At 36.1% G+C, this 27,776-nt stretch overlaps 1 protein-coding gene across 27 annotated transcripts in view; it reads left to right on the top strand.

Moving 5' to 3' along the window:
• SEC31A (SEC31 homolog A, COPII component) overlaps window positions 1–27,776 on the top strand; it is a 73,917-nt gene that overhangs the window by 3,530 nt on the left and 42,611 nt on the right. For 20 of the 27 annotated variants that reach the window (XM_089912143.1, XM_089912140.1, XM_089912139.1 and 17 more), the window contains 8 exons: window positions 1,852–1,926; window positions 3,566–3,684; window positions 16,591–16,673; window positions 17,326–17,449; window positions 18,743–18,941; window positions 20,870–20,965; window positions 22,237–22,377; window positions 23,751–23,893. In XM_089912143.1, coding sequence (XP_089768269.1) covers window positions 16,595–16,673; window positions 17,326–17,449; window positions 18,743–18,941; window positions 20,870–20,965; window positions 22,237–22,377; window positions 23,751–23,893 — 782 coding nt within the window. In that variant the 5' untranslated portion in view covers window positions 1,852–1,926; window positions 3,566–3,684; window positions 16,591–16,594. Of the gene's footprint in view, window positions 1–1,851; window positions 1,927–3,565; window positions 3,685–6,404; window positions 6,862–16,590; window positions 16,674–17,325; window positions 17,450–18,742; window positions 18,942–20,869; window positions 20,966–22,236; window positions 22,378–23,750; window positions 23,894–27,776 lie in introns of those variants that run through there. The other 7 variants (XM_089912145.1, XM_089912151.1, XM_089912146.1 and 4 more) reach the window with 7 other exon arrangements.

The raw sequence follows: 27,776 nt of genomic DNA, 5'->3' as shown, positions 1-27,776 counted from the left end.
TGTGTAACAAATTACTCAATATTTGGCAGTTTAAAACAACAAACACTTACGGAACATTGGGGAGAGGAGGTAGAAGAGAGACAGCAGCTTCCAAACTGTCTCAGTTGGCAAGCCTGTGTTCCCTGATGGCTGTTGGCTAAAGGCTTCAGTTCTTCTTCACCATGTGAACCTCTCCATGGGCTGCCTGAGTGTCTTTACCGCATGATAGCTGGCTTTCGGACACTCGTCCAAGAGAGAAAAGCCAAGATAGAAGGTTGTCTTTCAATAGTCTTGAAAGTGACAAAACACCAACAGGACCCTATCCTGTTGGTCCTGGTATGGTATAGATGGACACTATACAAAGGTGTGACTGCCAAGAGGTGTAGGATCATTGGAGACCATCTTGGAGGTTGACTGCCACACTTTAGTTAAATACTTTTTTAAAAAAACTGTTTCAGTTTATTAAATCAAGAGATTTAATATTTGACCCTCAAGTCAGATGAAGTATGAGAGCATATGATCCAAATGAGTGCTCTCTTTGCTATGGTGCATGGTTTCTTTCTCGCCTATGTATATATAAACTACTTAAGTGGTGCTACATTCATTTTGGAAAATATCTATGGAGTTTATAAGAAAGTTCAGGGCTTCCCTGGTGGCGCAGTGGTTGCGAGTCCGCCTGCCGATGCAGGGGACACGGGTTCGTGCCCCGGTCCGCGAAGATCCCACGTGCCGCAGGGCAGCTAGGCCCGTGAGCCATGGCCTCTGAGCCTGCGTGTCCGGAGCCAAAGAAGAAAAGAAAGTTCAGTTTATAGTCAGGATCTTCTGCCTTGATTAAATATTGTTTTTCTCGGACCCATTTCCCCTCTCCCAATTCCTCCTAGGTGGAGGCGGTTAGAGAAGCTGGTGACACTAGACTATAGATAGAAATTCTGTGTCCCCTTCCTCTATTATTTTGCTTGGGGTTCAGATTGACTTGGAGGAGTTGACATTTCTGTTTAGAGTTTTTCAAGGAATGTAGTCCAGTTACTTATAGGCAATTACACACATATTTGACATAGTATGGAGTAAAGATACAAATATGCAGCAGCAGACTTAGAGCAGTTTGCCCTTTTCCCCCAAAGCTTGATTTTTATCCAATAGGGTGAGTATACTTTCTTTTCTTTCTGCTACTTTCTCCCCCACCATGGGCTCTGTCCCTCTTAATGAGCAAAACAGACCTTGTCAAGAAGTCAGAATGTTCCAAATTGGCAGAATTCTAATTAGTTCCTGAGATTTGTAATCTTTTGAGTCTTTTCCCATTATTACTGCTTAAAAGTTCTTTGTTAACAGAGACAACTTTCCCCCTTTTCCTTTAAAGCTTTAGTGCTTCTGATCATTGGAAACCTTGTCTGATAACAAAAACATTACATATAAAGCAAGGCATAACCAGTTTGGGAATGTATTAAGGTATAGTTACCCTTCCCATATCAGGCTTGATCTTGAGAAGACAACACCTCCAAGTTAGCATAAGGTAACCTGTGCAAAGTAGTAAATGATATGCTTGAAATTATCTTTGTTATGGGTTTTTTCCAATCATAGTAAAATTGGAGGTCTTATCTGTTCCATGTGAGAGAATTTAAAACTATAGAAATGTGCATTTATTACGTATTTTTTAAAAGGAGCTAAGCAATAAAAACTTTAAGGCTAGAGCTTAAGTTGAAAATAAGAAGAAAGTATAAATGTCCAATGATTAAACTTTTCCACTGCTGTTCACATCATGATTTGTTGTGATTAATGTATGTGGATGAGGACATAATGAAAAAAAATCATGAGGCTTATAGATAAAATGTGGTTTTTGTACATTGACTTGCCTATAAATGTTTTTCATTTTAGGAATAAAATTGAAGGGTGTTTTTCTTAGAGAACACCATTTGTCCGATTTATCAGGAATTCGAAGATTTATATAAGGTAAGAGGTTTATAAACTTTTCAGTTTTGACAAAAGAAGACAAAAAATCAAATCTGAGCAAAAAATTGGATATTGTATTCATTATATATCGAGCATAATGTGGATATCATATTCAATTACAATTTTTCCTTATTTTTTCAGCTTTCAAAGATAACAAATACTATTTCAAAAATAATATAATTTTCCAAATCAATAGATTTGATACAGCATAGGCAGTTGGGTGGGTGGGGGGTAGGACTTTTAACCTTGACAGTCATCTTTTCTTAAAAATAATACAATTCTTTCAGGCCCTGAATTAGAGATCATATGCTCTGGGATTTAAATTTGCTGAATTATTGGATATTCTGTACATAATTGTTTGGTGTGCCAGTGGATGACCATCCTATAACTTTAGCTTTCTTCAAGAATAGCAGATAGGCCAGTGGTCAGAAGCTAAGAATCTCAAATCTAATACCAGATTAATCTGTCATTAATCAGGCGTGTAATCTTGGGGTGTTTTTCAAATTGGAGGAATATAAAGCGGGAAAATTTTTGTGAATACTCAATGTTGATTTAAGTTAATTTTCTATTTCTTAAAGTTGATATAAACTTTGTTTATTGCCCTTAATGAAAAGATTTACAAAATAAATGCATTCGAAAACAAAATTTAAACATTAACGGGGTGGATGCTACTGTTTTGCAGAAGTAAACACAGTACTGGCTGCTATCCAGTAAATTTTGTGCCTTGTGCCTTGTGATGATTGTAAAGTTTTACAATCTGGACAGCAGTATGGTTGTCCAGAACTTTACTCTTTTGCAGACCTAAAGATTATTGAAATGAGGGAAGGGGGCCTAAATTCACAAAAGGATGTCTTTGGACTGTCTGCAAATCCTTATTTGAAGAATTCTATATTATATTACTTCCAAACATTCTTCTAGCTCCAATGAGTAATTCAGAGTCTTGGAATTAACATTCTTTTGAGAAAAACTGAAGTTTTTATTTGATCTAGGATTTGGCTTGGCTAGTAGTTAACTAAATTGGGTTAAAAGTTGACTGTTTTGTTAACTACCAATAGTTTTTCTTTTTAGATACAGGTAGTCCTTACTTTGCACCATTTCACCATGCGTGAATATCAGTTTTCACGATGTAGTTAAACAACACCTGTCCCACAACAACACAGCTGAACTTTTAGTTGTCACAGTATTAACTGAATTATTGCATAAACTTTGCTACTGGCTCTTTATTGCAAAATCATTATGCAAAGAAAAGATGTGCATCATGAACAGTAACAGTTACATCACTTCTTTCAAAGTCTTGGTGATTGGTCACTGAACATCTATTAGTTACACACAGATAGTAAAGCATATAGTTGTGTTGCCTCCTTGTCTCCTAGGGATAAACCCATGTGAGATTTTGCAAAAATAGAAAATCAGAAGAGGGAATTAGTCAACAAATATGACAGAATAGCAAAGAAATGAAAAGTGATAATACTGGAAGTGAAATTAGATGTGGTTAGATTTGAAAATGGCCACAGCAAAGCAAAGATAGGATGAGACCTAGGCCTACATAAAGCTACAGTACAAGCCACATTTTAAAAGTCTGATGAATACAAAAACAATGTAAAGTTGCTTCAACATCTTTTCGTTTAAATTGTACTAGGAACAGAAAGCCGCTGATGGTTGAAATGGAGCATTTACTTCTTTGGATTGAGGACTGTAATCAAAAACAAATCCCAGTCAGTTTGGCATTGAAGTTAGTTGCTGCATTGAAGGAAAATGGTAATTACAAGGACATGTATTTACTGCCAGTGAAGGCTGGTTTCATTGTTTCAGAAGTCAACATGAATTGATTAATGTTAAGCTACCTGGTGAAGCTACAAGCTCAGATAAGGATGCTACTGTGAAATTTGCACTCAAGATTCCAAGAATTACAGGCAGTCCTTGCTTTGCACAGTAGTGAGAGGCTGTACTATGCAAAAAACTGCAGGATTTGGATGGGATGTAAATGGAGTTAGAAGATAAATATGATCCTGGGAATGTTGACACTGGTGCCATTCAAGAAATAGTTCTAGATATGCAGGAGGCAGAACGTAGTGAAGGCAAATATAAAGTTTTACGTGAGTAAAGCAGTTGTAAAGGATGAACGTGTCTCAGAAGTCATGCTGTTGAAAAACTTCACATTGAAGGAACTTTCAGAGATGTTTCATGACATTGACGGCACAAAGTATAAAATTTTGGAAGCTGATTCAAACTTAGAAAGGAGTATGACAGTTTGCCAAGGCAGAGATAAGATGCACACTCCATGTTATAAGTCATATAATGTGAAGAAAGCAAGCACTTTTCAAACTACTTGATACATTTTTTATAAAGAAATAAAACATTGTAATTTTCAGTGTTTCTAGTGGTTTGTTTTGGGGTTTTGTTTGTTTGGGGGGGTTGTTCGGTTTTGGGGTTTTGGGGTTTTTTTTGTTTTTTGGCTGCGCTGCATGGCTTGTTGGACCTCAGTTCCCCTACCAGGGATTCAATCCAAGTTCCAGCAGTGAAAGCACCAAGTCCTAACCACTGGACCGCCAGGGAATTCCCAAAGTTTCTAGTGTTTTAAATATTAATTTTACTATGTTACATTTATAACCAACACCAAGAGGGTTTTTAATGTTTTGGCAAATTTTAAGGTTACAGAATAATCATAGATTGTTAATCCCATAGAGTAAGACTTTGCAGAGTTTCAGCTTGCATAGTCAAAGCCAGAACCGCCTGCATTTAAAACAAGCTAAGGAGTCTTTGTATTCAACCAGATATAAATACATCAAGTTGAGAAACCACTATATTTTAGCCTTATAACCATATATATTATAATTGACATTTTTCACATTGTCTTTGTATGCTACTACATCAAGTCTTTGAAATAAAAATTTATAATACTAAATGTCTCATTTGGACTTTGAGCATTAATCCATTTGTAGGTAAAATCCTGTCTAATAGAATAGGGGTTGGCAAACTTTACTGTAAAGGGCCATATAGTAAATATTTTAGGCTTTGCGGGCCATATAGTCTCTAGCAAATACTCGTTTGCCCTTGTAGCACCAAAAACAGCCATAGACAATAACAAACCATTTAGCATGGCTCTGTTCTAATAAAACTTTGTGGATACAAAAATTTGAATTTCATGTAATTTTCTCATGAAACATTTTTCTTTTGCCATTCTTAGCTCACAAGGGTCTACAAAAAGGGGGTTCCGGGGTGGAGAGGTTTGCAGTTTGATTTATGCAATAGGGACATGTAATTGAACTGTACGATTGTATACCAAAGAATGTAACCACTGCTTGCGTCATTGAGTTTTGAGAAAGTTGTTCTTATGAATACTTTTCCATACCATTGCACACTTACAGGTAGTAGGGTGGGGGATCTTTGGGGAATGGGGCAGTAGGAAATTCAACGTTTCTTTTCACTTGACTCAAATGATGGTCCCACTTTTAAGTCAGGGATTTTTACTGACACCTTTTTAGGTAAACTAGTCCTTGCAGCGGTAAGTAAAAATGGAAGGCTTTTTAGAATTCTAGAAATTAGCAACTCTATCCTAAGACTCTTGAGGTCTACTTCAGCCCTACATAAATAAATTTGCTTTTTAAACGGAACCAGAAGTATAAAATGCTAAAAGGGTGTTGGAAGGAGTACAGTGAGTACAAATGTGCCTACTGTCTTAAATAAGTTTGCTATATTTTGCTTTGTGTGTGCAAAAGAGATACTACTTCCAGTGAAGGTGTTTAGAAAAGACCCTTGACTGGTGTAATGGGAAGAGAACTATACAGGTTCTGTACTTTAGCAAGTGATTTTCCTCTGGCTTTATTTGTTCGCTGTGAAATAATTCCTCCGTAAACTAGAAACAACATCCAGGCAACGCACTAATTAGATGCCAGGCTCTGGTGAAACTAGTATAGTTAGTGACTGAAGGCAAATGCTAACAGATCTCAAATAGTACCGCAGGATACTAACTGGAATACCTTATTTACCCCAGTATGCCTCTTTAGAGTAACAAATCAAGTACGTCCACAACAGCCTTTGGGTATAAACAGATCCGTTTGGTTTTAAAGAAGTCTCAGTAAGCAATGCCGTAGAACCAAGTAAGCAATTTTAAGAGCCCAGTCACAGTTACAGTTGTTGCAATAAGTCCCTTGCAGCCCGATTTTCGGTGGCTGGTCGCGTTGGCAGTGTCGCGGGGCCTGCTGACGTTTCACAGGACCAGTGCTACGTGGCGTTCCTGCGGGCCGGGGCCCTTCTTCCGCTAGGCAGCTATGCCCAGCAGGATTTTTCTTTTTCGCGTCGTCCTGGCCGCCACCGCACGCCACCTCCGAGAACCGATCCTTAACCTCACGGGGGCGCGCGCGGCGCGGGAGCGAGCACCCTCCACCATCGCTCCCGGAAGTGCCGTGGCCGGCCGCGCGCCGGGGCGGGCGGGGCAAGGCGTCGCTCCCGGAAGCGTCGGACAGCCGGCTGGGCGGGGTTGCGGCTGCCACGTTGGAGCGGAACGTGGAGGTGGCCCTGGGCAGGAGGAGGGGCGGCAGCGAATGCTGGGAGAGTCCGACAAGCGCGGCGCTACTGTAGCAACTGGTCGCCGGGGGTCCCCGCCAGGTGTGTCCGCCTGTCCCCTTCTTTCCTCTTTGAGGGCCCTGGCCCTTCAGGGAGAGCCTGGGCCAACGCTGGTATCCCGGCCTCGGTCTCCGCTGGTCGCCGCCAGCCTGCGGCCCGGCCTCTGGTGGAGGCGCGCCCGGGTCTTCGTTTCGGGCCCGGCGGGTCAACGCCTGGCGTCACGGCTGCTTTGGAGATCGCCCGGTCCGCATCCGCCGACGTTTCCACTGCTGAGCAGAGCCGCCCCTGAGACTTGCGACGGGGTGTCCTGCCGGCGCCCGTAGCTGGCGTCTGAGGTTAGGAGACCTTCAGATCCTTGTGCACAAAGAGGTGCGGTCCCCAAGGGCGAGGGAAGGAAACAAACCTCAGGATTACTTTGGTTGACTTTAGTTTAGCTGGGATTTTTTGTTGCTGTTTGAACTGTTGCCAGATTTAAATGTTCGTAGGTTTTAACTATAGGCTGTTGTCATTTAACCAGGACTGGATTATTTTAAGGGCAGTAGTCGCCGGTCGCAGCCTATACCTCGAAGGAAGTATCATTGAGTGTCGTATGTTTTTGCTAATAAGTTACTATTATACGAGGTTAAATTACGGGGTTAATACTGCCTGGGTTTACGAGCATTATAAACTTTTCCGTGAGCGCAAGGAACTAATTTTACCTAGGTCATTCTGAAGTTGCATTGATGGTGACAAATCCTTCCTCCTAAACTGTCTTTCTAACCACAGAAAACTGAAATTTGATTGTCTTTCTGGGCAACTGTAACTCTATTTAATCAGTAATTATGAGCCTCGTCCTTGTTTCATGCTGTCTTAAGTTTTCAGTACATAACGATTGTTCTAGAGTTGGCTAAAGTTTACTTACCTTTTCTTAGTGGTTCTTCTGTGCTCCTGGTTTCTCATTGTCCCTTAATTACAGCTCTGGGAAAGTTTCGTAGACTCTAAGAACTTTTGGATAAGTTGAACTGTTTTTGTTGTTGTGAATTTCTGTTACACACATCTAAGTTTACTTAGGAAATGTGAGATTTTGAGTGGATTTACAATTATATTCCTTAATTGTATATAAGTAAGTTCTTTTCTGAAACTAATAGCATAAGAACGGAAAGAAATTTTTGTAGACTGTAAAGAGCAATGATTCTCAACCTTTTGGGATTCCACTGTTTTAAGGATCTGATGAAACCATTGGATCATCTTCCTAAAAAAATGCACATATACACACGGATAGGATTTTCTGTATATTTTCGTGAGGTTTACAAATCCCAAATTAAAGATTCTTGTAAGTTGATATTATTAAATTGATTTTTCAATTGTCTTTAGAAGTGTTGTCATTCTTAAATAAGTTAATTTCAGCTCAGAAAGTTTTATTAAGACTGCAGATAAGTGTGACTCCATTTAGTTCACCAATGCACAGTTGCTTCTTTGATTTGGTTTTTGTTGAGTGAGATGAGCCTAGAACATCAATAACATTAAACAAATTCTCTAGAACAAATGTGCCCACCCATAATGAGGTATTTTGCCCACACAAGATGGATTTTTACTAAAGACAGTGGCAGCTAGGGATTATATTCCTGGTTTAGGAGTCAGAGTTTCCAGTTCTGTTACCTCTTGCACTCTTTACTTTCTGGTTTAGGTCAGCTCTATATGTAGCTTTGTAAGGTTGGTATTTTTTTAGAGAATAGTACTGTTGGGTTTTAGTGTTGCTTCACAAAATTAGTGTTTAGAAAATGCAGAAAGAAAAGTTTTCACTTAACTGCACACAATTGCTGTGGAGACAAACTTGGATGAATAAATAAAAGTTTTCTGGATCATATATTTTCTTCAGTAGATGTATTCTTTTGAAGATTCACTGGGGTAAACATTTTAAATTGTGACTTTTGTATTAGCTGCCATTTACAATCATTGATTGACCAGGTGCCAGGGACTGTTCTCTGTGAATTCTCACAACAAACCTATGGTGTACTTTTATTACAGTTATTTTACCAAATGGTTAGCCATGACACACATAGATAAAGTTACATGCTTAAAGTCAGAGCTAGGACATGGTGAAGCTGGGATTTAAACCAAGGATGTCGGCTCTAGTCTCCATACTTTTAACTGCTGTGCTATAGATGTTGTCTTATAGGGGGTATATGTAAACAAACCATTGTCCTCACAATTTTCTTTTAATATTTTCACAACTATGTTCTGTGTAAAATAGTCTTGAATGAAACAAATCTACATAGCATGAATTCTAATCACATACAATATTGAAAAAAATTACACAAAGTTTTTAAAGCAAGTCTCACTTGGGAAATACACGTTTTAATCTAAGACTTCTTTCTTCATATTTTCAAGAAAACTAGTTACAACTAAATGGTCATTTTTAAGAGGAAATACACATGTATCTAGATGAAGCTGTATTTCCATAGTATTCTTAATAGTTTTGAGAATGACATGTAGTTTATGGTATTCTTGTCTAATTAGATTCAGACCGCTTAATGTAGTTCTAGGCTATTTGTAGTAGAGTGATTTGATGTTTTTTTAAACAATGGTATTTAAGCCTTATGTTCATTACAGGTTCATAAGTGGAACTGCTTCTGGTGGAACATTGAGTACTAAGGCCAAGAAATAGACTTTATAAATGCTTTGAATTCCTACTTAACCATTTTATGTTCTTGTGAATTCGTCTCTCTCTCTCTCAGTAAATGTTACACATTAACTAAGTGTTCATGAATTCAGTAGCCCTTGTTGTATCTTTACTCCTAAAGATACTGTAATTATATTCAATTTGGTTTTTAAAAAACTTTTTATATATGTAGCTATTTTGTTTTCACTTTTAGAAATTATTCTAAAGGCACTTTAGTACTTTCCCCTATTTTTTAAATAAGTTAAGTTTTAAACAGTGAAGAATTTAAAAATTAAATATTTTACTTGAAATTGGTCTTTCTAGCTCATCAGTCTTTTTGTATTCCCATAAATACAGACATTCAAAATCAGTCAAGCAAAACTGTGTATCTCAGTCTGTGCTAAGCAATTTTGAGTCCAAAAAGGGTAAAAGCTGTAACACTTGATTGAAAAAATGACAGTATTTGTCGATTTGGTGAGACAAGATGACATATGAGACAGTTGGTAAAACAGGCAATGGGAAAGTATGTACTAATAGAATGTTAAAAAGTTTTATTAAGGTAAATAAGACACTTTATTGTAAGATGCTTGAAGCGTGGTACAGACTAATGTTAAAGAGTTAAGAGACTATTTAGATCAGTGTGGATTGGACCAGTAGGGCAGATTTCATGAAGGACCTGGGATTTGAACTTATTATTAAAGACAATTGGCTGAGAAGAAAAAGAGGGCATTTCATATAAAGAAAATAGGCCTCTTTTTCACTTCTTAGAAAATTGGGATTTTTTTTTCATTTTTTTCTTCACAATAATCTTAGGAAACTAGATGTGCAGTTTCCTTGATTAATCTCATGATAGTAATAATCTTTAAAGTAGTTAGCATATTAAAACACATTTTAGGGCTTCCCCGGTGGCGCAGTGGTTGAGAGTCCGCCTGCTGATGCAGGGCACACGGGTTCATGCCCCGGTCCGGGAAGATCCCACATGCCGCCGAGCGGCTGGGCCTGTGAGCCATGGCTGCTGAGCCTGCGCGTCCGGAGCCTGTGCTCCGCAACGGGAGAGGCCACAACAGTGAGAGGCCCGCGTACCGCAAAAAACAAACAAACAAAACAAAACACATTTTAATTTGTGTTTGGACCTCTGTAAAATACATTATCTCATTTCAACCTCACAGTATCCCCTAAGGTAATCACTCTTAACCCCATCTTACAAAGGTAGGTAGGAATTGGGGCTCAGAGAGGTCAAGTGATGTGTCGACGGTGTCAAAAGTAACAGACCCAGTATTCAAGTTGAGGATTAACTCCAGAGGCCCTGCCCCTAAGCTGTGTAATTCAACCTTCTATCCACTTTTGCCTAAAGTAGGCTGTTTCTAAAATACATGTCTTCTTCCCTTAATTTCATCATGCATTGTAGTTTCTTTGCCATTCATTATTTCTCCTAAATGTTAATATTTCTTCTATGATTAAAATTGAATACTTGAGCTTGTTGTAATAACAAGTAAGAGCTTGGACTCTGGAGCTAAACTTCTGAGTTCAAATCTTGGCTCTGCCCCTTGCTAGTGTTTTCAAATTATTTAATCTTTCTGTGCCTTCATTTTATTATCTGTAAAATGTTCATCAAGTATAAACAATTTGGACATGTAAGACTCAGGGCATGTTTTTAGTCTAAGGCCCTCTTAAGGAAACTGTTAGAGGATGAACTTCATCCTCCAGAGATGAGTAAGAAAACTGGCAAGAGTACTGTTGGAGAACATTGAGTATATTTAACTACAATAGACCTGAGGCTAAAACAAAAGTAGGAATAAGGAAGAAAGAATAAAATGTACATGTTAAATATCTGATGATGTAGGAATTGGTCGTAAAAGTAAAAAATTAAGAGAACTGGGAAGTAAGAAGAAAATTGGATGTAGAATAAGTTTGTGGATTGCCTAATCTATAATGGCTAGGAGTCAAAGAACATCATTTAAAGCTGACAAATCAGTTAGTAGAAGTATAAGCATATTTAGCAGTACAAAGGTAAACACTGAGAAAGATAATACTGTGATTATAACTGTGTGATGCAAGAGAGGCAGTAAGATTATATAAGCTAATTTTGTTAGTGCTCATAGTAGTTAACTGTGTAAAGAAATAGAGGATTAATAGTACTAAGTGAAATTATTTAAAATTATAGTAACAAAGATGGAACCAGAAACATATACTAGAACAAAAATACAAATCACTCTAATTATCAAAAAAATTAAAAATACACACACAAAAATAGATAACAGTGAAAGACATTTTTTAACATTATAAAGCCAAACATAGCAGACTATGATAGAAATGAGAGTAACCATTTCTGTCATATCAGTAAATTTTAAATACATTTATTAGCTAATCTATTAAAAAATTTTCAAATTGGATCACTAAGCAAAACCTGATTTTTTTTCACTGTATTCAAGATAGCCAGGGAAAACAAAATGGTTCAGAAGTTGAAAAGGCCAAAGAGCACACATAAAGGCAAATAAAAAGAAAGCTAGGCTGTTGATCTCAATATGAGACAAAGTGAAATTCAGGCCCAAAGGCATTATTTAAGTTGAAAAATATCCTGTAAAGCTAAAATATGTATTTGACAGTGAACATTTAGCATTGTGAATATCTGTCTACCTATGTATTCAATATGTAAATATGTAACTATGTACTGAATAACAAAGTAACTTTCATAAAGCAAGTTTTAGGAGATACCAGGAGAAATAGGCACAAATGCACTAGTAGCAGGATACTTTTAATTTGCTGTTCTTGATCCAGGACAGATCAAGTGGGGAAAAAAATAATAATAAGGATATAGAAGACTTAAACAATTAAGTCAGTAGGGTAGACTTGATTAACATATATTGAACTCTGAAAACAGAGCACCCCTTCTTTTTAGGTCTTCTGGAACATTCACAAAAACTTGCATAGGCCCCAAAGAAAACTTACATAAATTTCATAAAGAAGAAATAGTACAGAAAAATCACAATGCAGTAAAAATAAAGGCCCCTCCACTTGGATATTAAATTCAAACTGTTGCATCAATGGAGAATACAAATGGAAATTGTAAAATGGGTGATCATAATGATGAAAACACTAGTAATGTATAGGATCCAGTTAAAGCAGTGTGCAGAGAAAATTCAAAGCCTAAAGAAATAATAAAAATGGGTAAGTGAAGCATTTAACTAAAAAGTTAGAAAAAGAACAAAGTAAACCAAAAGAAGGTACAAGGAAGGAATTAATAAAAATAAATGCAGAAATTAATGAATTCAAAAACAAGAAAAGTAGAATAAGTAAATCCAAAATTTGGCTGTTTGTAAATACTCAGTAAGCAAATCAGTAGCTAAGTTAATTTTTAAAAGGAGGGTAGGAGAAAACAAAACACAAATATTCTTAATAAATAAGGACTAATCACCATACACAGCACAAATTAAAAGAATTATGGGGAACTTCTCTGGTGGTCCAGTGGTTAAGACTCTGAGCTCCCAATGCAGGGGGCCCGGGTTTCATCCCTGGTCAGGGAACTAGATCCCACATGCCACAACTAAAAAAAGATTCTGCGTGCCGCAACTACAGATCCCCCATGCTGCAACAAAGATCCCACATGCTGCAACTAAGACCTGGCACAGCCAAATAAATAAATAAATATTAAAAAATAATAACATTGAATAAAAGAATCATGAGTCTATGTTTGAGTCTAAACAAATAGAAGATTGTAAAAAAAATAAAATAAAGGAATATCATAGGAAAATGTAATTTTCAAAAAATGACCTTGAATAAAGAGAATTCAGGACTTCCCTGGTGGCGTAGTGTTTAAGAATCCGCCTGCCAATGCAGGGGACACGGGTTTGAGCCCTGGTCCGGGAAGATCCCACATGCCACAGAGCAGCTAAGCCTGTGTGCCACAACTACTGAGCCTGCATGCCACAGCTACTGAAGCCCGCATGCCTAGAGCCCGTTCTCTGCAACAAGAGAAGCCACCGCACCTTGTGAGAAGCTTGCGCACCACAACGAAGAGTACCCCCCACTCGCCACAACTAGAGAAAGCCTGCACACAGCAACGAAGACCCAATGCAGCCTAATTAATTAATTAATTTTTTAAAATTTCAAATAGATCAATATCCATAGAAGAAATAGAGAAAATTACCAAAGGAGTACTTTCCCCCAAAAAGCACCAGACCCAGATGTTTCACAGGAGAATTCTGTTAAATCTTTAAAGACCCAGTAATTCCAATGCTGTTTTTGAAAGTGTTCCAGAACATAGAAAAACTCCCACATTTGTTATGAAGCAAGTATAACATTGATACCAAAACCTGACAAAGACTGTACAAAAGGAGAAAACTATCGATTGAATCTCACTTAAGGCTCTAGGAGTGAAACTTTTAAACAAACAAAATCTAGCAGCACAGTAGTAGAACAATACATCATGGTCAAGAGAAGTTTATTCAGCATATGAAAAGATGGTTCAATATTAGGAAATCTGTTAGTGTAATTTGTTTTATTGGTAGACCTAGGGAGAAAAATCATATGATCATCTCCAATTACCTAATGAAAAAGCATTTGACAAAATTCAACACCCAGTCTTTATGAATAGCATTCAGTAAAACAGTAATCATTGGCCATTTCCATATATATATTTGTATATATATGTATATTGTACAGATATAAACGTGTGTATATATGTATATATACACACAAAAATATATGTATGTATATCTCAAATTCCAAAACCATGCTCAATGGTGATACAATAGGCTTTCTCACTGAAGAACAAAACAAGACAAAAATATCGCTGTTATCACTACTCTTGAATATGGTACTATTAGTACTGGCTAGCTCACACAAGAGAAAGATATCAGAGGAATGACAATTTGAAATGAGGAAATAACTGTCACTGTTGGCACATGGTATGAGTGTATATGTGGAAAACCCAACAGAATCTACTGAAGCACTACTTCAAGAAGAGAATTCAATAAGATAGCAGAATTAAAAATGAATGTAAAGAAATCATTAGCCTTCATATAACGATAAGAACATAGACATTATAATGGAAGGGAAAAAAGCCACATTTACAAACAAACAAAAGAAAATACTTAGGAGTAAGCAAACCCAATATATCAAAAAAATTTCAAACGATACTGAAAGATAAAAAAGAAGGCTTAAATCAAAAGACACCAAGTTCTTGATAGGAAGATTCAGCATTGTGTCAGTTCTCCATAAATTAATTTACTAATTTGGGTACAGGTTCAATAAAAAACACTAACGTTCTTTTTTTCTTCTGGAATTAGACAAAAACTATTCTGAAGTTTAGTTTAAAAAAAAAAAGTAGGGTTTCCCTGGTGGCGCAGTGGTTGAGAGTCCGTCTGCCGATGCAGGGGACACGGGTTCGTGCCCCGGTCCGGGAAGATCCCATATGCCGCGGAGCAGCTGGGCCTGTGAGCCATGGCCGCTGAGCCTGTGTGTCCGGAGCCTGTGCTCCGCAACGGGAGAGGCCACGACAGTGAGAGGCCTGTGTACCGCAAAAAAAAAAAAAAAAAGAAGCCATAAATGAATTTGCTAGAAGAAAACTATTGATGAATGTCTTCATAACTGTAGCATGCAGAAAGCCTTTTCTAACTAATCAAAATTCAGAAACCAGTTTTTTTAAAGTGAGAAATTTGACTGTAAAAAAATAAAAATCATGGTACACTGATACAATGGAATATTTTTTCAGTGCTAAAAAGAAATGAGCTATCAAGTCACAAAAAGACGTTGAGGAGCCTTAAATGCCTATTGCTGAGTGAAATAAACCAATCTGAAAAGGCTACATGTTGTATGATTGTAACTAAATGATGTTCGGGGAAAAGGCAAAACTATGGAGACAGTAAAAAAGATCAGTGGTTACCAGGGAGGGAGGGAAGAGGAGGGACAGAGGAAGAGAGGGATGAATAGGTGGAGCACAAGAGAGTTTTTAGGGCAGGGAAGCTTCTGAATGATACTAAAACGGTGGATTATACATTTGTCAAAACCCATAGAATGTACAACACAAAGAGTGAATCCTAGTGGAAGCGATAGACATTGGTTGATAATGATGTGTCAGTGTTGATTCATTGATTGTAACAAATATACCACTGCGCTGTACAAGATGTTGATGAGTGGGGAGGCTGCGTTTGGGAGGCAAGAGGGCAAGGGAGGGAGGTATGTGGGAACTCTCTATACTTCTCACTCAAATTTTCTGTGAACCTGAAACTGCTGTAATAAATAAAATCTATTTTTAAAAAATGGAAATTTTGTGAAAGGTAAAAAAAATAAGCAAAATCAAAGATAAAGTCTGATAGCCTAATAGAAAAATGGGCAAATGATATAGACAAGAATAGACAGAAAAGGTGACAGAGAAGGAAATATGGATGACCCATAACCATATAAAAAAAGATGTTCAACGTTATTTATAGTATGAGAAATGCAAATTACAACTATCCAGAGCTAACATTTTTCACCTATTGTGCTGGTTACCCTGGAAGGTCTGTAGGGCAGCAGCTCCTTATGGATTACTCTTGGGAGTATGAAAAGGTACAGTTGCCATGGCGGGCAACTTGGGAGTATCCATCAAAATTAAAATTACTTTTATCCTTTAATGCATCAGTTTTACCTCTGGAAATCTACAGCTTTCCTTGCCCATGAATGAAATAACACGTATATATGGCCATTCATTTCAGCATTGTTTGTAAAAATAGCAAAAGATTAGAAACAGCTCAGGTGTTCATCAGTAGCAGACTAAGTAATTAAATTATGGTACATCTTACAGTGGAATAGTATGCCATGTGAATGCATTTATGTAAAATAACAAATTTTTTTTTAATGCTATAGCACAGTACCTCCTGAATTCTTCTACCAGAGTAACTTTAACAGAGAATATATAAAATAATGGCATGTGGGTTTGTAACTTGGAGTGACCATTCAAAAAAAATTTTGTGCTTTATCTTTATCAAATCTGAGGGTTTGCTTTATTCTCCTCTGTGTTAGCCTGTTTTAATTTAAATTAATTTTTCAAACTGCTCTTATTGTTGAGTAATCCTGCTCCAGGAAGATGCACTTTGTTTATTATGTGCCGTCTCTTACCCCTGATATACTGCCACCCATATTGTCTTGTCTGAGAAACATATTGTGTACCAAGATTAATTAACCAAATACTGTCCCTGTTTTTGCAGGTTTCTTTCCAGACTGATTTTTCAACTGAAGAGCTATAATCTGTAAACAGTTAGAATAGCCCTATATTTGTCTCAAAATAATTTAACAAGTTTCTCTTCTTTCTAATATTGAACATTTCCCAACAAATGATACGTAGACCAATTTGACTTACTGGCATTCCAGCACTACTAATGATGTATTGGTTTGTCTAGTATATTTCTATGTAAAAAAAAGTTTCTTTGTTCCATATTACATGTTTATTATATTTCTGTGTGAAATATTCTCTTTAGCAGGATGAAGTTAAAGGAAATAGATCGTACAGCCATGCAGGCATGGAGCCCTGCCCAGAATCATCCCATTTACCTAGCTACAGGTAAGCTCAACAGAGAGAAGATAGTATGAGTCACCTAATTCCTTCTCTTCCGCATCTGACTTATTTACACTTGTCCTTTAAAATTCAGTTCAAGCTTCATCTCCTAGAAAGTCTCTCCTTCCCTGGCGAGATAATGTCCAACCTTCGGATCAGCTGAGTTCTGTGCTTGTACATCATAGCATTAATCATGGTCTGTTACATTTAGAGTGTCTTCCCCACTTCATAGAATTGTGCTTTATCTTTATTCCTCCAGTATTAAGCACAATAGATAACATGTAAAAAAGTTAATAAAATATCAGTTTGAATGAATGAAGAACAGTTTTGATGCTAGCATTTTTATATAAAAAGAGTTGGAGTTATATCATTTGTAACTATAAGCATGGGGCTGTTTATACAGAGAGGTTTTAAAATATCTGTAGGCTTAAAAAATTATCTTCACTACCCACTCGTACAAACATCATCTCTGAGCCTTGCATCAGAATCTTATTGCTATAGTAATTTAAGCATCTGCTCAGTGGTGTATGTGCTGAGATTTCAACCACTAGTGCAGCGTTCATGAGTGAGATAATTGAAAAGTGTGCATTATTTTGTATGGTTTTCTCTGAGTCTTTTATTTTTGCATGTGTAGTTACCATAAATGTATTTTCTGTAGGAACATCTGCTCAACAATTGGATGCAACATTTAGTACCAGTGCTTCTCTTGAGATATTTGAATTAGACCTTTCTGATCCGTCCTTGGATATGAAATCTTGTGCCACTTTCTCCTCTTCTCACAGGTATGAGATTCAACTTTAAATTCACATGATTATTCAGTTATATGTTGTGGTTGATGCCTAGTGTGTCTACAAATGTTCCATTATTAGAAACTGTAAGGAGTACTATCAATGACGTGAAATATTTTGTGAAAAAATATATGAGTGCATTTCTACGGAAGCAAAAGAAGTGTCTATCTGTTTTATTGAATTTTTTACTACTGACTGTTATGTGTAGGATAGGAAGGAGAGGCTCTAGTTTGTAGTATTTTTTTCTTATGATATAGTTGAGTTACTTTCTTTTATCTCCTTTATCTCACCTGTTTACAAAAAAAAGGTAGGTACGACTAGAAAAAGGAGTAGTTGGATGAATATTAAGATGTTAATAGTGATTTTCCCTGAATGGAGGTTGGTTTTTTTTTTCCCCTTGTACTTATCTATATTTAAAAATACATTTCACAGAGAATTTTATTGACATGATTTCTGATACAATAGGTGTTTAGATCACCTTTCCAAGTACTTAAGCTGTATTATAATGCAGAGAAGGACACTTTTCTTTGAGTAGTAAAATATGCTTTATTGCCTTAATAGCTTGGCAAGTTTTGGGGAAGAATTTTACCTTAGCTAACAATACAGTTCAGATGATGGAGTCTCATGGGACCTCCCATAGTCTTCCAAGCCCTCCCACTGTGATGGGAACCCCAGATACCTTTCGTCTAGCAGTTTTTCTCCTCACCACCATTTGTCTTGTATATCTCCACGCTGCCACCTTGCCAAACCATAATCTTTTATTCTCCACCAATGGGGTACTTGTCATAGTAGACATAATTTTGATGTCACTTTTCTACTCTCAGAATACATTATTTTTCTTAGAAAATTTCAGATGACTCCCTTAACTCCTTTACGGTTTAACAGGTAATTTGTTAGTGAGTACTTCTGTAGTCAAGTAAAATCAGGGAGGTGGTTGATTAGCTCTATTTTATAAATGAACCAAAGTAACTGGCTTAGGGTCTCACAGATTCTAAATGGTAAAACCATTCTTAAGCTCATATCTTTTGACACACAAATCAAGTGTACTTTGTCATATTAGCTCTACAAAAGAGTTTTTATACTCTTTAAGATTACAAAATGAAACATGTATGTATGAGTATAAATAAAAACTAAAATGCCATTTCACCAAGTTATGCAGTTACCAGAAATAGAGGAGAAGCAGTGTTTTTGAAGTATTTATGAAAACAATTAAATGTATAATTTCAGATTCTTTTCTACATTTATTTGACTTCAAAAAAGAGTTATTTTGCTCATTTTCTCTTAAAGGTACCACAAGTTGATTTGGGGGCCTCATAAGATGGATTCCAAAGGAGATGTCTCTGGAGTTCTGATTGCAGGTGGTGAAAATGGAAATATTATTCTTTATGATCCTTCTAAAATTATAGCTGGTGATAAGGAAGTTGTGATTGCCCAGAATGACAAACATACTGGCCCAGTGAGAGCCTTGGATGTGAACATTTTCCAGGTTAGACTTTTGACATTTATTCTTAATTCTTGAGATAATGTGCTGCTTATTTTATATAAGTATATGAATCTGCTGTGCCTCAGTCTTGGAATTGAAAACTAAAACTGTGCCTGTGCAGATTGATGAGTGAGTGTATTTGTTTGAAGAATGGAGGGTTCAAGGGCTTCCCTGGTAGTGCAGCAGTTGAACATCCACCTGCCAATGCAGGGGTCATGGGTTCGATCCCTGGTCCGGGAAGATCCCACGTGCCGCGGAGCAGCTCAGCCCGTGCGCCACAACTACTGAGCCCATGTGCCTAGATCCCGTGCTCTGCAACAAAGAGAAGCAACTGCAGTGAGCAGCCCGCGCACCACAACAAAGAGTAGCCCCCACTCGCTGCAACTAGAGAAAGCCAGCATGCAACAATGAAGACCCAACACGGCCAAAAATAAATAAATTTTAAAAATAAATAAATAAAGATCTTGAATTATTAGGATACTTGAGTATAACCAGAAAATGAATATTATCTTTTTTTTTATTTTTTTTTTTAATTTTTTATTTTTTTGCGGTACGTGGGCCCCTCACTGTTGTGGCCTCTCCCGTTGCGGAGCACAGGCTCCAGACGCGCAGGCTCAGCGGCCATGGCTCACGGGCCCAGCCGCTCCGCGGCATGTGGGATCTTCCCAGACCGGGGCACGAACCCGTGTCCCCTGCATCGGCAGGCAGACTCTCAACCACTGCGCCACCAGGGAAGCCTGAATATTAAGAAAGTTTAAAATAGTTATTTTTCTTGTATTATAGATACTTTGCGTATAGAAATATAGAAACCCTAACTTCTTCATTTCTGTGTCTACTCTTTAGATTAGATAGCTAATTCCTTTGTTAATTGGATTAAACAGCTGCTGATTTTTGGTTAGTGTCTTGTATCATAGGTGGCTACTACCAGAATTCCTCTGTTTTCATAGTTATATGTCAGTTGTTTATAGAAGTATTAATGAGAGTGAACAGTAAAGGATGAAGGTCAGTATATGAACCTCATTATCTTCCTGTACTTCATATCACAATTTTAGGGTCTTTTTGACCCTAAAATTGTGCCACCAGGAACTAGATTGAACATAAACGAAATGTAACAAGATTAAGCATAAATGAAATGTAAATACGTGAGGACAAACATAGAAAACAAATTTATGGTTACCAAAGGAGAAAGGGCTAGGGGAGGGCTAAATTAGGAGTTTGGGATTAGCAGATACAAACTACTATATATAAAATAGATAAACAATAAGGTCCTACTGTATAGCACAGGGAACTATATTCAATATCCTGTAATAAACCATAATGGAAAAGAATATGATTATATAACTGAATCACTTTGCTGTACACCAGAAACTAAAACAACTATATTTTTTTAATTGAAGTAAATCAACTATACTTCAATAAAAGAAATTTTTTAATACGTAAATATGTGAGGATTTAAGACAAGAGATTTTACTAGCCCTATCTTGGTCCAGCTCCAGAGGCTGGCTTTGAGGTATCCTGAGATAGATGCCATTATTTTAGGATTTGGCTATTTGTCTGAAGCAATAATTGGTGACTTATTTTTGTCTCCCACAACAGGGCCCCTTCCAGAGATGCAAACCACAAGCAGTAATGCCCATATAGTTGCATAATTAAGAATTTATCCATGCAATTACTTTTTAATGTCTTATATTAAAATGTCAGTAGATGTATTGTCTTTTTAGTTTAATAGAATTTTATAATGTTTCTTTAAAAAACTATATACATTTCAGATTGTTATGCATAGTTTTTAGGAATTCATGCATTTTGCTTTTTTAATTAGAAAAATTATGTGCCTTAAAACAGACAGGTCTTTCCAGCCCTGAATTGGATTATTCTGAGTTCTCTTAATTATTTGTAAGTGCTATTTAGTTGTTAATTGTTTCTTATTACAGACTAATCTGGTGGCCTCTGGTGCTAATGAATCTGAAATCTACATTTGGGATTTAAACAATTTTGCAACTCCAATGACACCAGGAGCCAAAACGCAGGTATTACATTGATTTCAATGTAATCAAAAGAACCAAAATCAGTTTTTCTACACTTTGTTTTTTTCATACAGAATATATTTGTTTAAAATCAGTTTTTAAATGTCACTGATTTTCCTCAAACATAGTAAAGTATTAATAAATATGTTTCTTTAGAGTATCAGTGAATCCTTCAACAGTAAATATTTATTTAGCACTTACCATCTGCCAGACACTGTTTGATATACTAGACTTATGGTAGTAAATAAAATAGACAAGTCTTTAACAATTTTCTTAGGTATAATATTTTATATAGTATAGTATTTTATATAATATGGTATCTTAACAATATCCAACCTTATAATAAAAATCATAGACTAGAGAGGAAACTTATTTTTAAAAAAAACACTCAACCTGTTTCTTATGTAATTCTAATAAGTTGAGAAAGAACAGTCCTCCCCCTGCCTCCTTGAGTTTCTTTATGTTGTATAGACCAGTAGTCCCCAACCTTTTTGGCACCAGGGACTGGTTTCACAGAAGACAGTCTTTCCACGGACTGGGGTGGGGGTGGTGGTTTTGGGATGATTCAAGTGCCTTATATTTATTGTGCATTTTATTTCTATTATTATTACGTTGTAATATATAATGAAATAATTACACAACTCACCATAATGCTGACAGGAGGTGGAGCTCAGGCGGTAATGTGAGCAATGGGGAGCAGCTGTAGATACAGATCAGCTGAAGCTTCGCTCATTCACCGGCCGCTCACCTCCTGCTGTGTGGCCTGGTTCCTAGCAGGCCGTGGACTAGTACCGGTCCGGGGGTTGGGGACCCCTGGTATGGACTACTCAATTTGAGTGGCCATTATAATGGGCCGTAACATTTTGGCAATCAGAAAGGTAGCATAATAATAGTGTGTGGCCTACCATTTATTAAAGATAGTTTTCTAGGTCTAGGTTGTAACTTTTGCTCTGCTTAGATGTCTGTCATATTGACCAGCATCTACTTTGTGGTCTGTTGTCTACCTTGGAGCAGTTGCAAAGTAAAGAAACAGCGCTTGGTTTGTAACAGGAGCTTAATAAATGCCTGGTGATAAACAAGGTAAAATACTTGAATTGGCATATACCTGAGCTTTAAACTCTATTGCATGATGTTGAGAACTTAAAAATATAAAAATAAATTTTGGGAATGAATAGATCCGATTTTTAAGTAATCCAGTGTTTAAAAAGAATTAGATTTTGTAGTTAAATTTGATTATTATTGAGAAATGGCTTTTAGTAGTTTATTCCTTATAGCCCCCAGAAGATATCAGCTGCATTGCATGGAACAGACAAGTTCAGCATATTTTGGCATCAGCCAATCCCAGTGGCCGGGCCACTGTGTGGGATCTTAGAAAAAACGAACCCATCATCAAAGTCAGTGATCATAGTAACAGGGTAAGTTTGTGATTGATTTGTGACAAACATGTTTTATTCCTGCTGTAGCTATTCCTATATAGTTTGTCAGAGTAGGCAACAAATCAAATTTCTATAAAGTCTAATCCTGTCTTTTTATGGACCAATCATGTTGGAATGAGAGGTTTCTTCCTTTGGGGAAAATAATAAAATTCCTACTAAACCACACTGGATATATTAATGATGAAGAAAAAGATTGGTTAATCAAGGGGGTTATTCCATGATATACTGGTTGTTTTGCTTTGCTAGCTGTTCCAAAGCATTATAGCAACTTTTTAATTCATCTTTAGCTTTCTCAAGAATGTAAAAATTTTCCCTGCTAGTAATTTTATGACTGTGAAGCTGTAGTTTCCAGACTCCCGGCTTCATCTTTTCTGATTAGGTACTGCTAAAGTGAGCTGATGTTCTCCCACTTAACACAGTATATGCTGTTGTATAACACATTACATTTTCAGCTTTATAGATTCATTAATATTATGTCATCATGTGCTATAAAGTAATTTAGACACAGTTTAGGCCTTGTTTTGTTAATTTGTTTTTAATTACATTGTTTAGTTGGACATTTAAAAAAAAACGAGTTTGCCTAAATCAGAGAATACATATATAACTTAAAAACAACAATAATAACAACAAAAAACATTATTTACAAGAATGTTTCTTCAGGGTATTATTTTTCAGTGAGTCAAAAATTTTAAAACAAGTTTCAGTGGAATAAAGTATACAATAAACATTTCAGTCATCTTTTGGAATACTTAATAGGATCTGAACTTCCAGGTAGTTCTCAATAATAATGTTAATTTATCCCATGTGAAAATTGAAATAGTAGTTGTTGCTTTAGACACTTTATCTTGATTTTTATGGTGAAATAGAGGAAAGTTATGAATTTTTTTGTCATTTAAATCTTATCTATTTTAATTTTTCTGAAAGTTTTAAATTTTAAATTTATATAAAACTTTTCCCCTAGTTACAATTTTGACAGGAGAACTCATTTTTGGTATAGAATTATTCTGGCGCAGAATGATTTTATGTATCAAAGGGTTGGCTGAATTGAAAACCTTTAAACTTTTTATGTTTAATACTACTGTTTAAGAGTGTTTAATAGAATTTAATAGTTGTATGGGGTTTTTTAATAAACTGAAATTTTAAATAAATAAAAATAGATTAAAATAATGATTAAATAAATAAGAATTCTTTTTTTTAATAAGCCTGAGCTGATGTTTGGTACTGTTTGCTTTAACAATGGCATATTCCTCATGTTCATTTTGGCTTTTCATAAAATAGTATGACTAAAAATAAATAAATAAATAAAATAAAATAGTATGACTGATAAAAATGTGAGCCTTAACTATGTACAGATGCATTGCTCTGGGTTGGCGTGGCATCCTGATGTTGCTACTCAGATGGTCCTTGCCTCTGAGGATGACAGGTTACCAGTGATCCAGATGTGGGATCTTCGCTTTGCCTCCTCTCCACTCCGTGTCCTGGAAAACCATGCCAGGTATCTTGCTGCTCTTCCAAAAACACTTAATTTGTGTATTTTAAAAAATGTATTTACTTGCTACTTTGAATTATCAGGTAATTTTTTTTATTTACTTATATAGTTAGTTAGTTATTTTTGGTTGGGTCTTCTTTGCTGTGCACGGGCTTTCTCTCTAGTTGTGGTGAGCAAGGGCTACTCTTCATTGCAGTGCACAGGCTTCTCATTGCGGTGGCTTCTCTTGTTGTGGAGCACAGGCTCTAGGTGCGTGGGCTTCAGTAGTTGTGGCACACAGGCTCAGTAGTTGTGGCTCGCGGGCTCTAGAGTGCAGACTCAGTAGTTGTGACGCACGGGCTTAGTTGTTCCGTGGCATGTGGGATCTTCCCGGACCAGGGCTTGAACCCGTGTCCCCTGCATTGGCAGGTGGATTCTTAACTACTGCACCACCAGGGAAGTCCCAGATAATTTTTTTAAATTAGGGAATCTACTTTGTCTCTGTCTTGTAAAAGTCAATGTAAATGGTTTATTTTTATTTTAAGCAATAGTCATCTGATATTCTATACCAAAAAATGATAATCAAATCATAACACAAAAACATGAAAATGTGTTAATGGATTTTCCACTACTTATTTCAAATAACAGTTAATAGATCAAAATTCTAGTATATCACAACATTTTGGGACAACTCATGACCTTATACAGTTTGATCTTTATTTGGTTCATCATACTTATCAAGAGTCTTCCATAACATTAAATGTCAAGCAACAATTGAAAAGTTTGTTTTATTTCTGAGTGTTTATCTTTTTTTTTTTTAACATCTTTATTGGAGTATAATTGCTTTACAATGGTGTGTTAGTTTCTGCTTTATAACAAAGTGAATCAGTTATACATATACATATGTTCCCATATCTCTTCCCTGAGTGTTTATCTTAATTTAAAAAGCAAACATTTTTGAGAAATTAGGTGGTTCATTCTGCCTTTAATTTTAATAAATGTGTGGATGCTCTAAAAAAGGTATGAGCATTGTCTTGTGTTAGTTTTAGTAACATTAAATTTAGTTTGTGGGAACTCGCTGCTGGTTCAGTGGTTAGGGGTCTGTGCTTTCACTGCAGGGGACACGGGTTCCATCCCTGGTTGGGGAACTAAGATCCTGCAATCCTCGCAGCGTGGCCAAAAAAAAAAAAAAAATTTAGTTTGTAATTACGCACATTTCCTATCATTAATATTCAGGTACCCAGGGAGTTCATGCACATTTGTTCAATGTTTTTAAACGAGAAACAAATCCCTTTTAATGTTATAGTACTTTCTAAGTACTTTGGGCTTTTTTCTTCTTTCCTGTTTGGGGATATGTAAACTAAAACTTTAAATCCCTTCCCGCCTTCCCTCCCCCCGCCCCATAGTGGAATTACACACTTTGAGAAGTCTTAAGGTTTGTGACCTCTCCTTGAGCTTCTTTATATAGGAGAAAAGAGTCTGGTCAGAATGTAATCCTGTTTAGATATTATGCTTCAATAAGCTCTTTGTAAAGAAAGGATGATTCTGAGGCGTTTTAATATTTTTCTCACATTGGGTAAGGTTTTATTTACTCATTCAACACTTGCTTATTGAACATGTACTCTGTACCAAGCACTGTGCTAGGATTCAGTAATATAACAGACAAAAATCCCTGCCCTTTTATTACAGAGTATTGAGCAGAGTTCCCTGCGCTATACAGTAGGTCCTTGTTGGGAATCTGTTTTAAATATAGCAGTGTGTATATGTTAATCCCAAACTTTCAAATGTTAGCTTGATTTAGGCTCATAACAAACCTATGGTGTAAATACTATTATCCCATTTTACACATTGGAAATTGAAGCTTGGCAAGGCTAATAAGCTTGGCTTAGGTCTCAAAACTAGTCAAGTGCTGACTTCCAACCCATACATACTGATCCTAGTATCTATGGTCTTAACATTACATTCTGCTGCCAATTTTAGGAGTGGTCATAATTTAGCAAGATAGAATACCATACTGGGTGCCAGGAGCAAATCAACCTCACTAGTTCTCAATTTTCTCCCTCTCGTAAATGCAAGAGTTGGAGTATATTATGATAATATGATCTTTAAGGTCCCTTCCAGTTCTACAATTCAGTGATTTTAATACTTAGTAAGAACCTAAATGTTCCTTAACATGTGATATTAAATATGATATTGATTTCTTTAAAAAGGCATTCTTGACATACCTTGAAATTTTTGACATGCATGATTAGATTCTAAAGAGCGGAGACAATAAAAGTTCATTATTGCTACAATTGGGGAAAGTTGAATATGGACTCTAAAGTATTGCATATAAATGATAAATATTTTCAGTATGTAATTGTATTGTGATTATATAGGAGAATGTTCTTATCCCCAGAGATAAGTGTAGAAGTGACATCTCATAATAGCTGCATTTAATTCTCAAATGGTCAATATATATATGTAGAGAGAGAGAAAGAGAAAGACATAAAGTAAATGTAGCCAAATCAGTGAATCTAGGTGAGGAGTATAAGGGTGTATATCACACTATCCTTATAATTTTTACAAAGATTTTAATGCTTAAAAAATAAAATATTGAAGAAAAATAATAAAATAAAATAAAATGTTGGAAACAAAAGGCATTCTTAAATAATTTGGGTCCTTTTCCTATAGCGTATTTTCCTGATTCTGAGAGGACTTAGACTGTAAGAAATATCATCAAATTAAAAACAACTTTTGGGGAAAATAAAAATAATATATTCTTTGATGATAAAGTTTATCTGTATTTTGGAAATTGAAAAACTGTATCTTAGAATTACTGTAATGTTTTCAGGAAAATTTAAGGTTATTAATTTGTATATTTATTATATGTTTTTGTTTTAAGAAATACACAAACGTAATTCTAGTTTCTAGTGTTTTTCTAGTCCCTGTTATCTACTAGCTGTATTTCTACTATTTTCTAGTATCCAGTATTTAAATCGTAGTTTCTAGTATTTTTCTTCATGGTCTGGTAATGTTAACTTTCCTTCTTTCATCTCTAAACAGCAGAGGCATGAATGTAGAAAAAACAAACTATTATATAGCACTTTTTTCTGGATGGTGGGATAGAGGGTTTTTTTTATTTTTACAGGGGATGCTAATCTTCAAAATATCTACCAAAAATACTACTCTGTTTATACTTAGTATAAAAAATCCAAAGGATATTAAAACACAAAAAGAATTATAAAATCAAATCTTTAGTATTTAGATCTGTAATATTTCTTTGTGAGGCAAATTTAAAATGTTTCCTTTTAGTTAAAAAAAAACTCATGTAATAGGAGAACTACTCCAGTAATGAAAAGTAGAAAGTTAGTATAAACAAAGAGTAGGAAACATGAAATAGATTTCCTACCCATCCATAGGTAAAACTTTTATTGTACATATCCTTATATATACATAACCCCATTTATGCAAGTATTTAATGTAATTATATGTTTTATACAAATGTATGTACAGAGTTAACCTTTTTTCATTGGTGAACAGTGTATAATAATAAGAAACAGATTTCTACAGCATAATTTTTTTAACATCTTTATTGGAGTATAATTGCTTTACAATGGTGTGTTAGGTTCTGCTTTATAACAAAGTGAATCAGTTATACATATACATATGTTCCCATAGCTCTTCCCTCTTGCATCTCCCTCCCTCCCACCCTCCCTATCCCACCCCTCTAGGTGGTCACAAACCACCGAGCTGATGTCCCTGTGCTATGCAGCTGCTTCCCACTAGCTATCTATTTTACGTTTGGTAGTGTATATATGTCCATGCCACTCTCTCACTTTGTCACAGCTTACCCTTCCCCCTCTCCATATCCTCAAATCCATTCTCTAGTAGGTTACAGCATAATTTTTAACTACATATTTTCTCCTTA

Source organism: Delphinapterus leucas, chromosome 5 (genome assembly GCF_059928025.1).
Source record: "Delphinapterus leucas isolate spDelLeu-1000000601 "Yukka" chromosome 5, BTC_Dleu_Yukka2, whole genome shotgun sequence".
Classification (NCBI taxonomy): domain Eukaryota; kingdom Metazoa; phylum Chordata; class Mammalia; order Artiodactyla; family Monodontidae; genus Delphinapterus; species Delphinapterus leucas.
This window is presented reverse-complemented; position numbering and strand designations above follow the sequence as displayed.